The following is a 14,917-nucleotide window of genomic DNA, read 5'->3' on the forward strand; positions in this document are numbered from 1 at the left end:
AACCCAGGCCAGTTGGTACACTGAGAAACTCAGACTGATGAACTGCCTCAGCAAAGAACTTGAGCGCATTTGGAGAATGAGCTAGGACACTGTAGACAGGAGCACATTCAAATCCGCCCTGAGATGCTACAAACAATAATCTGGACCACCAAAAGCCCTGTTCTGGCAGGCTGGATCGATGTCAACACAAACTGATGAAAAGAAAGATTTGCTATTATGAAAGATTTCTACTTACCTTCGCAGGACCTGTGCAACAATCAACAAAAATACCTTTATTTACAGCAACTTCATTCCGCAACCGCACCTGGCAGACCCTGCCAAAGCCTCCCGATCATATCCACAGAACCAATTCTAACCCATGGCCTGTCATCACCGCAGAAGAAATCGCTGCCACCATAAAGTCCATTCACACATGGACCCCACTGTAGTGTCCCACTACAAGTATACACGGACACAGGCAGGCTTATTCTTAACTCTTTATTACCGTGTCCGTCTCGTTCCCCGTCCCTACACTAACTGACCCTTTCCTGTCTTGTCCCCACCTCTTCCCCTCTACCCACCTAGCTCCGCCCACCCCAGCTACTGCACTGCTAACTCTTACATCTCCCCTTTTCTTAATAACACAACAAATGAAGGGCTTAGTCCATTTCTACAATCAGTCTCTTCGGTGGTTGCACGTGACGCCGAGGTCTCGCTGGTGTGGACACAATGTTCTCGGTGGATGGATCCTCTGCCAAGGAATGCCTAGTGTCTGATATGACAGGCTCAGGTTCGTCTTGACTCTCGGATATGGGGGTTGTGGTCGTGCTTTCACGATCCTCAGGGGAACACTTCTTGAAGTGAGAAGCGCTGCGGGTGACTGGCCTATTTTCCGATTCTGCGGTCACCATGGTGCCCTTTTGTTGTACAATTGTGAGAGGCTCATCCTTGAAACGACAGTCAGTCTTTTGGCGCTGTTCTTGCTTGACAAGGACTCTGTCGCCCTCTTTGAAGGATGGTGACCGGGCTCTTCGCTTGTGGTCAGCATATTCCTTCATCTTCTCTTTGCGGCACTGATCCGTTATGGCCATGTCTCGGTGCTGCTGATCCGAGAGGGGCTTCTTCAGTGCTCCGTCCCAGGTTGGGATCCGATTTCTCATTGTTCTCCCAAGCATGAGAGTGGCAGGGCACTGGCCCGTCGTGGAGTGTGGAGTGGTCCTATAAGCGCACAGAACTTCATTCAGGGCTGACCCCAGTTTTTTTGTTCTCGGCGGTGGCTTGCTGGAAAGTTCTCTTGATGGTGGATATGAATCGCTCAACGGTGCCGTTGGCTTGGGGCCAGAGCGGTGTGACTTTACGGTGTTGGAAGTCCATGTGCCTCGCGAAGTCGCTGAACTCGCGACTGTTGAACGGGGGTCCGTTGTCTGTCTTAATGATCTTGGGGACGCCCCATGTTGCGAAGGTTTCTTCAAGCACCTTGAGGGTGCAGGCGGCATTGGTGGATGATGTAAATTGGGCCACTGGGAATCTGGAGTACTCATCCATGATGACAACTACGTACTTCCCGGATTGCAAGGGTCCGTAAAAGTCCATGGCAACTTCTTGCCATACCCCGTCGGGCAGTGGGGCATCTGCAGAGGTGCAGGTGGGTTGCTTTGGCTGGTCAGTTGACACGAGTGACAGTCTTTCAATGTGTCCTCAACCATCTGGTCGAGGGCTGGAAACCAGACACGCTCTCTCAGTGCCCTTTTTGTGGATACGACCCCGCGATGTCCTTCGTGGGTGAGATCGATTACTCCTTGTCTCAGTGTCGCCGGGATGACTAATCTGTGATCTCTCAGGAGGAGGCCATCACTGGTTACGGAGAGTTCGTCGGCGATGTGTCGGAAGGCCTGGAGTTCTTTCTTGATGGCAGGGTCCTCCTCTTCTTCCTGCGGGTGGTACCTCCATCTGTTGGATTGTATGCGCTTTAGTACTGCTTGCAAGATGTTGTCTTGAGTGGTTGCTTCCCGAATGGTGAGCATGGGGATAGCTGGTGGACGAGCATCACCAGTCACAAAGTGGATGTATTCTTCCGCGATGGAGGGCGCAGTCTCTGAGGAATCTTGGGGGTGACGGGACATGTAGTCCGCTGGATTCTCTGCCTTCCCTGGTTTGTGAATGATCGTGAAGGTGTACTCTTGAAGCCGCAAGCCCCACCTCTCAATCCTGGGGGGCATTTTGCACTTGGGATTCCCATAGATTGTGACAAGGGCTTGGTGGTCGGTTATGAGCGTGAAGTGTTTTCCATAGATGAAGATGTGGAAATGTTCACACGCCCACACAACGGCCAGGCTCTCCTTCTCAGGTTGGGAGTATTTCTTTTCGGGGTCAGTCAGGCTCCGACTGGCGTAGGCGATGATTTGCCTCTGGTCCGTATCGTTGTCATATTGGGCCAAGATGGCTCCTAGGCCTACGGGACTGGCATCAACGGTGATTTCAGTTTTCCTCCTTGGGTTGAAATAAGAGAGACAGTCAGCCGATTCCACTGCGCGTTTGATGTCAACGAAGGCACGCTCACATTCGGGGGTCCAATCAAAAGGCTGACCAGCTTTTGTGAGCAGTCTCAGTGGGTGACTCACGGTGGCATAGTCACGAATGTAGCGGGCACAGTAGCTCGCCATTCCTAGGAAGGAACGTAGGTCATTGACGTCAACTGGGCTCTTGGTGTTGTTGAGCATGGCGATCTTGTCGGGGTCCGGTTTCATGCCACTGGACGAGAAGATGTGACCGAAGAATTTCAAGGTGGATTGATGAAATTCGCATTTCGCTTTGTTGAGGGTCAAGTTGGCGTCCATCAAGGCGTGGCAGACACGGTCAAGGGCGATGTCGTGCTCTCGCATGTCAGATCCGTAAACTAAAATATCGTCGCTATAATTGAGGGCATTGGGTACGTGCTGGATGACAAGACGTATTGCCTCTTGGAAGATTTCAGCGGCTGATGATACGCCGAAGCTGAGTCTTTTATAGCGGAATAGACCAAGGTGCATCGCAAAAGTAGTGATGGAACGTGAGCTGTCGTCCAGTTCAAGCTGATGATAGCCCTTATTCAAGTCCAGTTTAGAAAACACTTTCGCCCCATTGAGCGCTGTGATCATGTCGCTCAGATGTGGGCCGGGGTGTCTCTCCCTTTCGATGGCCGTGTTCGGCAGGCGCATGTCCACACAGAGACGAACCTTGTTGGGGGTCCCTTTCTTGGGAACAATGACCACCGGGGACACCCAGGGGGTGAGGCCCTCAGTGCGCTCGATGATGTCTGCGTTCAAGAGTTCTTGCAGTTCATCTTCAACTGCCAATTGTAGGTGGAATGGCACCCGCCGTGGATGTTGGGCCACTGGCTTGATTCGTTCATTGATGTGTAAGCGAATTTGTCGGCCTTTCAGTTTGCCCAGGCCCTGGAATAGTGATGGAAATTTGGCAACATAGTCCGAGCTGTCGTTCACATTGAAGAGCACATGCACTAAACGGAGGCGTTCAGCGGTGGGGAGGCTCAACAGACAGTCAGCATCGGGCCCCTTAATGACATGGATGACTGCTGGGATGGAGATGTCGCCGTGCGTGAGGGTGGTATCGAACTTGCCGAGGCACGGGAGTGGTTTTCTCGACATCCAGGTGTACACACGGACAGGCGCGAAACGCAAGTGAGGTTTTGGGTCCATGCGTTCATGTTCGGCAACTGAGATGTAGTTGAGGGTTGCGCCACTGTCCATCACGAATTTCGCTGCGTGGTTGCCCACTTTGATGTCGAGACGTGGGTAGCGCTTGAGCTGATCGTTGTCAGCGATGTTGACATATTCGGTGGTGTAGAGAGACCGCCTGGATGAGGATGATCTTGATTCTCTTGATGGAGAACGACGGTCCCATCTGGAGCGTCTAGATTCGTGGCTGGAGTGAGAAGACGCTGGAGACCGAGTGGAGTCACCCTGGACTGCTCTGATGTGGTGACGTTTGGTCTCAGATATCGAGGGCCTCTGCTGGCTGTCTCTTCTGTCGTTTTCACTGCGTCTTTCTCTGTGATATTCGCTACACATGGCCTCAAAGTGATTGGACCGTCCGCATTTTCTGCAGCGTTGTCCCATGGCAGGGCAGGAGTCGATGTGAGGGTAGTCATACTCGCACCTGAAGCACCGCCTCGTGCGGTCGGGCCGCCGGTCTCTCCTCTCAGGTTCCTTCCTTCTGTAATCCGAGCGTCGCCTGGGCGAAAATCTGGATCGGCGTGACCTGTCACGCAGGTTGCCACGATGATCTTGTCTTCCATGTCGTCGGTCAGAGATGCGATTGGCCTGTTCATTGCTGGTGCCGGGTCCAGTCTCGATATCTGCCGCATTTTCTTCCGCCTGGTCATACAGCCGGGAATTCTCCTCTATCTCCGCGAGCTCTTGTGGTTTCCTTAGTAGTCGTCGTCTCAGCGACTCCGAGTGGCACCCAGAGATTATTTGGGATTTGATGGCTGCATCTGGCGAGAAGTTCGTGAAGTCACAGTATTGGGACTGACGTCGCAGTCGATGTATGAAGGAGCTCAGCGGCTCTTCTTTGCCCTGGCGCTGTTGGTGGAACTTGTGTCGCTCGTAGTCGACATTCCTTTTGTGCAGAAATCGGTTATTTAGCACGCCCTTCACTTTGGCAAAAGTATCACCTTCATCAGTTGGGATCTCTCGTACGATCTTGCTGATCTCACGCCCTCCTAGGTTGCGAAGGGTTATTATTTTATCTTTGTCTGATTCTATTTTGGACCCTTCAAGGTAGTCCTCAAGGTCTTCTAGCCATTCCTGCCACTTCAGGCCCATGCTGCTCCCTGTTGTGACGGTTAATGGCTCCGGTGCTCGCAGATGCGTTCCTCCCTTGACTTCCCTTTGCGCGGGAGGGTTAGACATTCTGACGGTGGACTTACAGTGCTTGTTTGACTTCGGTTGCAGTTACTGGTGTTTGATTCACAATTGTCTGCTACAGCTACCAATGCTCGTTTATTTCTTGCTGTCCAGGTGCACTTGGCGAGATTCGCTGGGCTACCTTGCCCCGATTCGTCAGTTTGCGCTGCCAGTGCTTGTTTCTGGTCTTTGCCTGACTCAAAGATGGCCGCCGCCCATCCACGTAGGGTCTGTCTTACAGGCTGCCTGACCTCAAGATGGCCGCCCCCTCTACAGCCCACGAGGTTTTCTCTCTCCCCAGGCACACACACACTCGGTGCTGCTGGACTCACTGTTGTGCTGTGGCAGGTCTCCACTCTTCCGGCGGGGTTTGTGTGAGTTTAGTCTGCTATGCGAGGGTTGCTGGCCTCGCGCGCCGCGTACCAGGCGGCTGGGCTTCACTTCAGACGGCAGATTCAGCGCTGGCTTCGGACACTCTGCCACGCGCACTTGGGGCACTTCTCCCGCCCACGCGGCGCTGCAGGCTTACTGGGGCAGTGTCGGATTGAGCTTCCGACCCTCACTTGGTCCCGATGCACTTCTGATTTTCGCGCGTCCAGCGCGACCGGCGCTCCGGCGCTCTCACTTGGCGCCTTTTCCTGTGGCGCTTCTGCGCTCTCACTCAGCGCTCCTTCATGTAGCGCTTCGGTGCTTGTACACTTCGCTGTCTTCTTTTCTCGACCCTCTTCCGCTTGCGAGGGGAGATCAGACCGCTCCTGGGGGGCTCGCTATCAGCGCCGCAGGGTCACGGTTGCAGCGGAGCTCTGGACGCTCCACGCTGCGGGACGGGGCGCTCTCGGTGGGTTTCTGCTTCTTGCCACCCTTCGTCGCCAGTTGTAGTGTCCCACTACAAGTATACACGGACACAGGCAGGCTTATTCTTAACTCTTTATTACCGTGTCCGTCTCGTTCCCCGTCCCTACACTAACTGACCCTTTCCTGTCTTGTCCCCACCTCTTCCCCTCTGCCCACCTAGCTCCGCCCACCCCAGCTACTGCACTGCTAACTCTTACATCCACTGAACCCATGTCCCCACTACTCCTACTCCACTGGACTGATTGCCTTCAGCTTCATGCTCACACCCATTCTGAATGCCTCCACCTCTTCTGGGACCTTCCCAGATGCTTGGAAACATGCAACTGTTCTCCCGTTTCTGAAAACCCCTCCGCAGACCCTTCAACGCCTGCCAATTACAGACTGATCCCTCAGTTATCATTTCTGGCCAATGTCTTAGAGAAAATCAGCAACAGACATCTCACCAAATACCTGAATGACCGCCAACTCCTCATTACCACTCAGTATGGTTCCAGACCAAACCACAGCACAGAAACTGCCCTCATCGCTGCCACTGTTGATATCTGCATGACTCAGAACAGAGGAGACACAGCAGCTCTCATATTCCTGGACCTCTCGCAGGATTTGACACCATCAACTCAAATGAAACACTATCCTTTAATCTCTTTCTCGCATGTAAACTACTAACATGTCTCTCACTGAAGCATGCTGCCCATAAAACAGTTTAAAGATCATAATACATATGGTTGAAAGTTGGACGCAATCAAGCACAATAGAATTACAATTTACCCTGGAACATGATGCTCCTATTTCAATTGGAATGGATTTAAGTCACTTTCTTGTGCTTTAGGGTTTTCTTCATTTTCTTCTCCAGCACATTTAAATGGCTCTAACATCTGCCTAAAGTGCATGTTATTTTCTTTTCTTGTTTCATGTTCCGGGGAATAAAAGAGTAGAGCATATTTGCACTCATTAATAGGAAAGAGTGCCACATCAAAATACATCAGAGCCCAATTGCAATTGGGAAACTAGACACAATGTGTTTAGGATCACAGCTGTCAGTGACTAATACAATTTCTTATTTTGCATAAGTAAGATGACAGTGTATATTTTAGACACTTTTCATTCTCTGGCATTTCAGTGTCTCATCCACATACATGCCTGCATGTGCACGCAAATACACATATGCATACCTGTGTGCACATACTCAGTTGAACACACCATCTACCCTCTTGCACCATCTATCCATCCATCTACCCTATCACTCATCCATTTGTGCTTTCACTCATCCATTCCTACAACAAACATTCCGCTTATCTATCCTTCCGCTACTCCATCCATCTTACCTTTCACACCAGACAGGCATTCTCTCTTTCACTCATCCACCCATCCTTTCACTCAACCATGTACATAACCATTCATCGATCCATCATTCCACTCACCTTTCCATCCTTCCTGCCATCCATCCTCCCAGCAGTCCATCCATCTAACCAGCCATCTACCCAGCCATCTATTCATCCATCCCTCCCTCCAGTTGTGCATTTATCATTTCACTCAGCCATTCATTCACCCTTTCACTCAGCCATCCACCCCTCATTGTACTTATCGATCCTTTTATTCATTCATTCATTCATCCATCCATCTACCTAAACACCCACACACGATCCATCCATCCATCCATCCATCCATCCATCCATCCATCCATCCATCCATCCATCCATCCATCCATCCATCCAGCATTTCACTGAGTGCCATCCATCTATCCTTTCACTCATCCATCCATTCTTTCTACCATCCATCCTTCTTGCCTTTTATCCTTCCACCCTTTCACTTACCCATCCATCCACCCTTTCACTCTCACATCCAACCATCCGTCCTTTCATTCACTTCGTCACCAACCCCTTTCACATAAATTATGAGTCTTATTCTGCCAAGCTACAGACAGAAGAGGCCCATCAAGAACTCCACCCCTGCTGTAACTGTTAAAGAGGGGGTTTCAAGATTTCCCTGTCTAGGGATACCAAATGGGGCAGATCCTGCTCAATTGTGAGAGCCTTCTTAGTACCCCAGGCACCAACTGCAGCAAAAGGGAGAACCAATTAGGAACTTGCCACAGGGAAGGAAACATCACATAAAAAAGGGAGTGATTTAGAGCTAACATGAGGCCCTCCTGTGGGAAGAGAATATCAGCCATTTTTGAACAAGGGTTTCTGGGAATTTCTTTTACAATAAAGTGAAGAGGAAGTCCTGCAAAAGGTTGAGAAAGTAGACGGTTTGCTATGGAAAGTTCTCCAATAATTAGTCAGTGAACAGTATAAGACTGGCTCCTCACCACCAGTTCGTCTAAACGCTCTGGACCTGAAAAGGCATTGCCAGACGAAATTACTCTCATTATTTTTCACTTCTCTCTGGCATCAAGGCACTAGAACTATTCCAAGTTTTAGGTGGTTGATCTCCTGTGTGCCTGCTCCGGGGTCACAAATATCAAAAGGAATTGTGATTCCAACAAAGTTCACCTTACCCCCCCTTGTTTATTATGTTCTCATTCCATTTGTGTAAACATTCAAGTCTATAGTAGGTTAGCCACTCTGCATAATTTTGTATTATTTTCACATGAGGCCTTTGCAGAGAAATTATATTATAAATTGACACCTCTTCTCAAATCTAGCAAATAAGATGTTTTCTTTTTGCCATTTAGTTTGTAACAACCTAGAAAATGTATTACATTCATTCTAGTGTTTCTGCAGACAATTTACCCAATGGCAGGTCCCTCCAAAAGCATTGATAGCCCTTAGTAAATCCATAACTATATCTCCTGAGTTTTCAATTTGTTGAGGGTGACAGTTTCCTCAGTCCACTGCACATTTATATGTAAATATATTAATTCCCCTTCATTGTCAGCTGCAATTTAGTCTCCCATGGTAGTATTTTAGTATAAATACACCAATCTCCAATTCTTCCTAATTATGGTTTTTTCCATCTCTATATTTTTATCTGTGAGATTTCGGGGCATATTACTTTTACATTAGTTACAGCATAGTAGAGCAGAGTTTTCAGAAATGGCCTTAGCTGCTGCTGTTTCTTGTGGAAAGTATACATTCCATTTCGTTCGCATTTAGGATTTTGTATCTTTTACAATAGGTGGTCCAAATTGGGAAATTGTTTACTTCTCATAATTTCTATTAAATAGTCCTTGAATATCTTTTAAATCACTTAGATTCTAGAATCTTGGAACATTTAATGGGAAGGACCCAATATAATATTTCTTCCAATCTGGAAGAGCCATCCCACCTCTTTCCAGAGGAAGATGAAGTTTCAGAAGACTTAGTCCAAAGATAAGTACTAATTTCTGAATCATTTTTTCAAAAGAATTGGGTGGCTAAACTAAATGAAAAGGGTAGGGAAGAGGAAGCTGAGCTGAGGCAATATATATGCATGTTGCACATAGCAATGGTAGTTCAATTGTAAAATATGAAGGAGAGTTTCTTATTGAGCGTTAAAGAGCAGGATTTCAGCCCCATTATGGAGTCTGACTACATCTTCGAGCCTGCCCAGCTGGACAGTTATGAGAACTGAAAAAGAGACTACGCCTGAAGGTAAAACCTTGGACTCAAGCTGAACCAGTGATTAAGCGGCCTCAGCAGATACAAACTCCAGCTTTGTCATACAGACAGCTTTCGGTGCCAAGACCAAGGTCTTGAGTGGGAGCCTGACAATTACATATCTGACTTTGAGGGACCCTTACCTACCTAAGACTTGGATGTTTCCCCACTGAAGGAATCCGACTTCCATTCCATTTCTTAGGCTAAGGCATAATATGAAACCATTGACCAGGACATCCTGCCTCGTGTACCAGATCTCAGCTCCGTTAAACTCACCCTGGGATCACGCCGGTGTCTCAGCCATATGCAAACTATTGTTTTTCAATGGTGCTTTACTTTTTCAATATACTTTTTGCCTTAAACCTTTCAAAATTCTTATCTCTGGTTCCTGTTATCTGATTTTAATAATCTTGATTTCTTTTTGCTCATTACATCTATTTTGTTGTGGTCCTTACTTTAAAATGGGGGGTACTTCTTGAACGTAACAAACATTTCTCAACAGAATTCCGTGCTGCTTGTGCCATAGCTGCCAGGGGTTGTCTAGAGCTCTGTTTAGCCAAATGTTTAAACCTTGGTTAGAACTTCTTTTTCCTGAGTAATAAACACATTTAATTAGAGAGGTAACAGGAAAGAACCGTGAGGAACATTCAACCTTCATCTCGGATTACTGGAAGAATGCAAGCTACACACATTGTGAAATGTATATTATGTTACATCGTATCTCCAAATGTTTCATTGGGATGAATACACCCTCTCTGGCTCACATGAGAGCAAATATAGTCACAAAGAAATTGGTGGCTGATCCCATTAAACGTATGTGCCTTTAGCCTGTATCAAGAGCAAAGCATTTTTTTGACAAAAAGAGAAATATTTATTTCCTATATGAGGTATCCTGTTTGTCTTCTTATGTGTGGATCCATTTATCATAATGATTAGCACATGTACACAGTTGACAATTTTTAGTACGCTCACTCATTTTAACTTATGGCTATAGTGCATTACTGATCTGATACATTTGACATGGGACTCTGTGTGCACAATTTGTGATAGGTGAATGTGTTAATAGGCTCTATAAATAAAATAAGTACAAAAAGTATTAAAAAATATAATGCCTGATTGTAACTTTGGCGGTCTTCCAGCGGGCCGACACGTCAGCGCCCTGCTGCAAGACCACCAAAGCTCTCTGTTGTCTACCCACCAAATTAAGAGTTTTCTCCTGGTCGTCAGTACTGTGGCGGCTGGCATACGGCAGTGCCTTAAAAAGGCTTGAATGTGAGCATTAGAAAGTGAGGGCTATGGAACAGCCACAGCGCGTTCCTGTCCGGCATGGACATGCCATGCAGGAACTGAAGGTGCATGCCTACAGGGAGGCACACCAAGTACCCACATGCATTCATCCCCTAGCTCTGACGCAACAGGTTACCTTGTCGCCACACTTTTCATGGGAGCTCACCGGCATGAAAACTGTGCAAGTGAGTACACTCGTAATATGCTTTGCAGTACCACAGCTGCTTGGTGGCACCAAGCATATTGAGGGTCTCAGACTACTGCACCCCTGCCGAGGATCTAGGATACCCAGCAATTGCAGTGGCCCTTTGATGGTCCAACTTCCAAACTCTTAATAGGGTGGTCAGACCGCCACTGCAGCAATGGCGGTCCATAAAACCGCTGTAGTTGTAATCTACAGGGCACAGTAAGTTTATTTAAAATTACTTATCCCATCGCCTGTAGACTTCCACCACCCTCCACCCCACCCTGCTCCACCGCCCTCACCGCTCTTACCTGTGAGAGCCGCTACTGTTTAAAGTATGTCTGGTCTCTGTTCTGGGTTAACTATTTAAAAAAAAAAGAATGGTGAATAATAACGCTTCAAGCAATATATCTGCCAATCTCATTCAAATAATTTATTATCATAGGATGAATTTCGTAATCGAAAGATTGATGTAGCGTGCATATAGTTTCATGAAAGTTATACTTAAAGGTAGGTTGTGTGAATATTGTCATGTGAGGAGCGCTCTTAACTTCTAATAAATGGTGCTGTGCATGTCCCAGCAACAGACTCTCCCTCAGTATTCGAGCAGCATGTATATGAATCGATGGCATGTCTTGCTGGTTAGGACGAATTGAAGTACTTGTTGCGGTTGCTAATTTTGTTGAAAGTGGATTAAAATGAAGAAAATGTGTTCTTATGATCAGACCATGAGGCAGAAACAGTCTTGAATGCTGCAGAACCTGTCGTATAATTTGTCAGGCTTGCGTGAATGACTTACTAGCTAGGGCTAGTTAGCATTCATGTAGTGTGCTCACACATTGGATCTGTTGGTTCTTTTGTAACACCAATGTGATATGTAGGTCTCTGACTCAGGTAGATAGATTACTTTTACTTAATGTGCTTAGCATTTTGTGTGTGTGTGTGCACTGGGATGGTGTACAACTTGGTATGGTACAGAATTTATACTGTTGTCTACTCCCTCCAACACATATAATAAGAGGGAACAGACGGGATCTGATAAAAAAAAAACATCATTCTGAGCGAGGCTCAGTGTTTGAAAATATCCCTGCAACTCACGTTCAATAGGAAAATGTTGAGTGTGTGAATGACTTTTGTTCAGGGTCATTCTCTTTTCTTCAACGGTAGACCTGGCATAGCTCGAACATTGAACATCGTGGGGCATATTACCAAGCAATAGCGATAATTTTCGCTATTGCTTGGTTAGAGACAAAAATTTACCGCTGAGCTGCGGCGATTTTTATCGCAGGTAAACCTTATCGCAAATGCGATAAAAACGGCCGCAATGCATGAATATCGCTGACAAGTCAGCGATATTCCTGCATTAGCGAGCTAATGCTCTTAGCCATGTTATCCACCTCCCATTGGATAACATGGCTAAGAACTGCTCAGGGCGTAAGTTGGTAATAGGAGATAGCGATGTTAGCGACTGTTTCCAGTCGCTAACATCGTGGCACGCCCACTTTGCATGTCATTAGTGATAAATATCACTGACATGCAAAGTGGGGCCCAAGATGGTCGCTATCTCCTACTAGCTGTCGCTAACTGGTGTTAGCGACAGCTAGGTAATAGGGAGATAATTTTATCTATGATTTCTTGGCTTTTAAAGCCAAAAAAGCGGAGATAAACCCCCTTGATAATATGCCCCCGTATTCTTCGGAATCATCGAGGGATGTTGAACTCTGGCCCAGCAAACATCTGGTGCAAAACCCAGCAACTCAGCTACAACTTAGGCCCACATGCATCATTGTGACATTTTGCACTTCCTAATTTGCGAAAAATAAGGAATCGCAAATTAAGAAGTGCAAAATGCTATGCATCATTATTTTCGGTATTCATTTGTGATTCGGTAAAAATCGCAATTTTTACCGAATCCCAAATGAATACCGAATTCTTACGTTAATTTTCGCAATTCCTATTGATTCCTATGGGCCAAAAGGCCCATAGGAGTCAATGGGAATTGCGAGTGGCACTTAGAAAATGTCATGGGTGCAGGGGGGGGTCCAAAGGACCCCCCCATGCACCCCTGAAATGTATTTTTCGCATCATGTTTCACACACACATGTCCTAAGGACATGTGTGTGTGAAACATGAATGTTGAAAAAAAAACATTTAAAGCATTTTAAACACTTTTTCCAAATTTACCGAGTGGTTCAACCACTCGGTAAATTTGGAACCCTAATTGCGAATTTCCACTTGTCAAAGTAATGATGCATTGCTTTTAAGAAGTCGCACATCTGCGACTTCTTAAAAGCACCCGCAATTTTAGAACTCGCAACAATGTTGCGAATTCTAAAATTGCTTCATGCATCCCAAAAAGCACTTTTGCATTCGCAAACGGCCGATTTTAAGGAATCGCACCGTTTGCGAATGAAAAAGTGCTTGATGCATGTGGGCCTTAGAATCAAACCTGCAAGGCTTACATACTCAGTTGCTTTTCTTTAGTCAGTGTCGTTTTCGCTTCACGGGACAGGATTTATGCTGCCAGGTGGCTAGTAATTGACATGCAAAGACTGTCAGCCTTTCTTTTTGCTATGCATTAGTGAGAAGTCAGGCTGACTAGAGAAATCCCGAAAGACCCTTTACGTAAGACGTGAGCCCTCGTGAAAATAGTCTAAAAAACACAGGAATGATCAATACCTTCTGCCTTAATGAATAGCACATCTGCAAGTCATTTTCGTAATCAATAGAGCAGCCCGTCTTTGTTTATCAAATTAGTCTTGGACATGTGGAGAAAACTATGGAAACCAATTCCAATTACCATGAATTACAGTTTATAGATTTCTTTTAACATAACAGCATGAGCATTAACCAATATTTGTAGGCCTGGCTGCTTACTGAACAACTGCTCGTGTTTGCCACGAGCGGACAAAGTGTAAAAGTCCAGTAACGGTTGTTTTAGCATTCATATCCACGAGACGCTTCAGCTTGGATTGCATTGGTATTTACAACCAGAAATGTTGTGTTAACAGCCCTTAAATCGAATTTCACTGTTCCAACATGTGAGCAGAATACTGAAAGCTACGCTGTTTTATGGAAGGGCTGCTGCCTTTACCATGGAGCATATATTTTGGTAGTCTGCGATTTGAAATTTTTCTATGTTTTTGCAAAAGGCAGTTCGAGTTTCCGTACTTTCCTCCAGGAATTAGGAGGAGATTTTTTTTGTTTTTGTTCAGATGCTATGACATGTTCTGCAGTTAACCCATGTTATTGTTTTTGACAGCTGGACCCGGAGGCTAGCAGTCTTCTTAAAGAGCTTCAAGTGAAGCTGAATGCTGTTCTGGATGAGCTCAGCTGTACATTCGGTGCAAGGTAATTCAATTTAAATATATAAATACTATCAGAGAGTGCCCGTTCCATTGTGTCATCACTGACGAGGTCAAGTAGCTGTGTACTTGGCATGAAAGCGCTGGCAAGTGGGGGGAGGAGGGGGGTTTGTTGTCGGCATGTGGCTCTCAGGTCACTCGACCCTGGGCTGAGACCAACAGGTTCACTGTGTTTATCCGCAAAAAATCCACAAAGTGCTGTTTTTATCTGACTGCTCTGTCAGAATAATTGGCCTTCCTCTCCTCTGTAATGTTGGCATTATGCACAAACATGGACTTGCTTGAATACGGCAAAGGCTTAATACTGATATTCCTTAAAATGAGGTGTTTATTGTTTCACTTGTCAACAAATTTACTAGAGCGCCATAAGGACTATAGCAAAAAAAGCAGATAAGTGTTAATGCTATTGAAAATTCTTGCACGGTTTTGTAAAGTGGTTATCTGCGAGGCACATTACTGGCAGCATGAACGCTGAGGCTGACATTACAGAGTGAATGAATACTAAAAGATTACCATATTATTGCACCTTTTCCTGTGGTCAAAGTATGCATTATAAAAACGTAATACAGTCACCACACACAATATTGTAGTCCAGAATCAATGAGTGATTTTCTGGGGCCATGTAGCAAAACACTCTTCAGTCGTTACTGCAGTGTTTTTCTTGACCAAATGTAACCCTGTCAGGGCAGTGGTACCTAGTTCTAGTTTTGACACTTTGAACACTATCTCATAGCCACATTCTTTTGCGTGACACTTTCT

General features: G+C 46.3%; 1 protein-coding gene across 2 annotated transcripts in view; it reads left to right on the forward strand.

Moving 5' to 3' along the window:
• The window catches only part of UNC13C (unc-13 homolog C), a 1,328,864-nt gene that overhangs the window by 1,080,672 nt on the left and 233,275 nt on the right, over positions 1-14,917 (forward strand). For both annotated transcript variants that reach the window (XM_086958316.1, XM_086958317.1), the window contains one exon: positions 14,056-14,144. In XM_086958316.1, coding sequence (XP_086814442.1) covers positions 14,056-14,144 — 89 coding nt within the window. The remainder of the gene's footprint in view (positions 1-14,055; positions 14,145-14,917) is intronic.

Source organism: Lissotriton vulgaris, chromosome 2_1 (genome assembly GCF_964263255.1).
Source record: "Lissotriton vulgaris chromosome 2_1, aLisVul1.2, whole genome shotgun sequence".
NCBI classification, from domain to species: domain Eukaryota; kingdom Metazoa; phylum Chordata; class Amphibia; order Caudata; family Salamandridae; genus Lissotriton; species Lissotriton vulgaris.